The following is a 2,500-nucleotide window of genomic DNA, read 5'->3' as shown; positions in this document are numbered from 1 at the left end:
CAGGTGAGCTAAAAATGTTTTGAATCAAGACAATTTTAGAAACAAATCTAAATATTTACATTCATTAGAAAAAACGATAGTGATCATATGCCAAGATATACAGAGGGAGAACATTTTGTCATTTGTGATGCTAAAACAGCAATTATCTTTGATTTCAAATGATTATATAAGTGTTTGGTAATTTATTGTTTCAGATAATTATATTGACATATTAGATACATTAAAAACAATATAAAAATATCATTAATAATTGAATATCATTGATAACTGCTTATTCAATATTAAAATAATTAATATTAAAATATTAAATACATCTTGCAATTTGTAAAAATTATTTTTAATTAAAGATATAATTTACTAGGGGCTCTTTGAGTATGACTATAAAATGATGTTCTATAACTTGCCATCATAACCTTGGGTCCCATTCCCACCTTAGATCAAATGATAAGATTTTTAATCGCTACGTAGATGGCCATGCAATCAATGTTAAATTACTTGCTTCCATAAAATATTCATGTTCAATGCACCATGTATTAATAATGTACTTTAGCTACCTGTAAGTACTAGTGACCTTAACCATACTTATATGACCTTTGTTTAGTTGTGACATGGAAACCTATGAAAAGGGGGGTAACTTAATTTTCTTCTTCATCTGCAAATACAAAATTGGGTTGTCTCCCTTTCATTAGCAAGTGACTACAATTGATTACTGCAGTATTATTTGGCGTCTAAGATATATTAACAAAGAAAAAGTGAATCTTAAACTTCATTATGTACATGCATTTTAAGTTTGAATACTGATGGATATCTCCCTATTTCATCTAGAAGTTTCTCATACAAATGTCAATACAGTATATACATAGTGTAGATTTCCCCCACACCTGCTGCAGAAATACACAACATCCCTAGACAGACTTGTGTTAATGTCAATGGTGTCTATATCAAACGGTCAACATTAGTACAAATTGTCTTCTATTTTAAATGTTAGAATTTACTTGAACTGAATACTCGTACATTATAAAACTTAAGGATATTGTAATAATTAGAGAAGATTCTAAAATTTAATCCACTTACTACATGTACTTCTCAAAAATCAATCATACTACACTATTTGTATTTATCAAACAAAACAGCACAAGATTTCAAAAGTTGGTAATTATACCCCATTGACAATATATTGTACAAAAACCATGAACAAGCATCAATGTACATCGTATGAATCAGTGATTGAAGAGTTACACACAACACCTGAACACTATTAATTACATGTAATTACAAACCAGATGTAAATCTATCAATTCTTATTAATATATTTATGATGTTTATAGTCATAAACTTTATCTTTAACATCTCTTGTTTGCTGTTAACACATTGATTAATTATTTGTGATTAAACTTAAACACTGGTAAATAAACACTTAAATCATGATATGTACATGTACTAGTACAATAACTAGTTATTCTTTGATAATCCCCCTCACATAATGTAATTATTAATTAGTATAGATGTTATAATTATACAATACAATTAAACAGACTACAATGTTACTTACCAGTCAGAGAGTCTGTATCTACCACTCTGTATATGTTGACTGTGTTGTTGTACCGTGACCCTACCCACAGTAGGTGAGTGTCATCATCATAACTCAGGCCCCGTGGTAAGTCTATCCCGTGTTGTACTGTCAGTATCTCTGTCAGATAGTGACCGTCACTATCTAACATATGTACTGACTGGGTGATAACATCACACACCAGGATGTGTGACAACGCGTCAGTACAGATTCCTAGTGGTAATTGTCCTGATCCTGATGGAGGACCTGTGTAGGAGAACCAGTATTTACCATCGCAATCTGTCACCACTACAGCACGACGGAGAGAGTCAGACACAATAACATCTCCATTGCGGTTCTCTGTGATATATCTAGGATATCTATACAGTCCCTGACCTGTGATGTTGTTGTGCTGTATGGTCTGGATGTTTTCTCCTGTGGAGTTATACCGCACTACCTTGCCTGTCCGTGGCCATGTATCAGTATTATACATCGCGACCAGCAGGTCTCCAGTGGAGGGGGAGCTGTAGACACACTGTGGTCTCCATGGTGCTGTGTTGCTGTACTTTATTATCGTAGTCTTATCTTTGTTATCTGTAGACAGTTTAATGATGTTAAATCTACTGTCTATATAAATTAAATCACCGTTAGAGTCCACTGTGTGTCCTCCCAATACACTAGCTATATATGTCACGCGATTTAGTTCTTCTCCTCTTGTGTTTGTCAGTATAAGATTGCCTTTATTATCACTGATCCAGACCCGGTCTGTAGACACGTGTGAAATGTGATCACACTCACTAACACCGGACACTGTGACAGATTTCTGTAACACTCCTCTATACATCATTGACAGCAGACATCTATTTCTTTATCCTGATGTTTTATAACAAAATCCTGTGTTGATTTCCTCAGTCAGGGAGATCTCTCTGTAACTTACAACATTGTACATCA

General features: G+C 33.6%; 1 protein-coding gene across 1 annotated transcript in view; it reads right to left on the bottom strand.

Annotated features, from left to right (window-relative positions):
- The window catches only part of LOC134235771 (uncharacterized), a 34,630-nt gene extending 32,159 nt beyond the window's left edge, over positions 1-2,471 (bottom strand). The window contains exon 1 of the mRNA XM_062717917.1: positions 1,553-2,471. Within this exon, the coding sequence (XP_062573901.1) occupies positions 1,553-2,396 (844 nt within the window). The 5' untranslated portion in view covers positions 2,397-2,471. The remainder of the gene's footprint in view (positions 1-1,552) is intronic.
- Positions 2,472-2,500: the final 29 nt, after the last annotated feature.

This window comes from Saccostrea cucullata, unplaced genomic scaffold, assembly GCF_032062105.1.
Source record: "Saccostrea cucullata isolate Sc308-1 unplaced genomic scaffold, CSIRO_AGI_Scuc_v1 ctg3713, whole genome shotgun sequence".
In the NCBI taxonomy this organism is placed as follows: Eukaryota; Metazoa; Mollusca; class Bivalvia; order Ostreida; family Ostreidae; genus Saccostrea; species Saccostrea cuccullata.
This window is presented reverse-complemented; position numbering and strand designations above follow the sequence as displayed.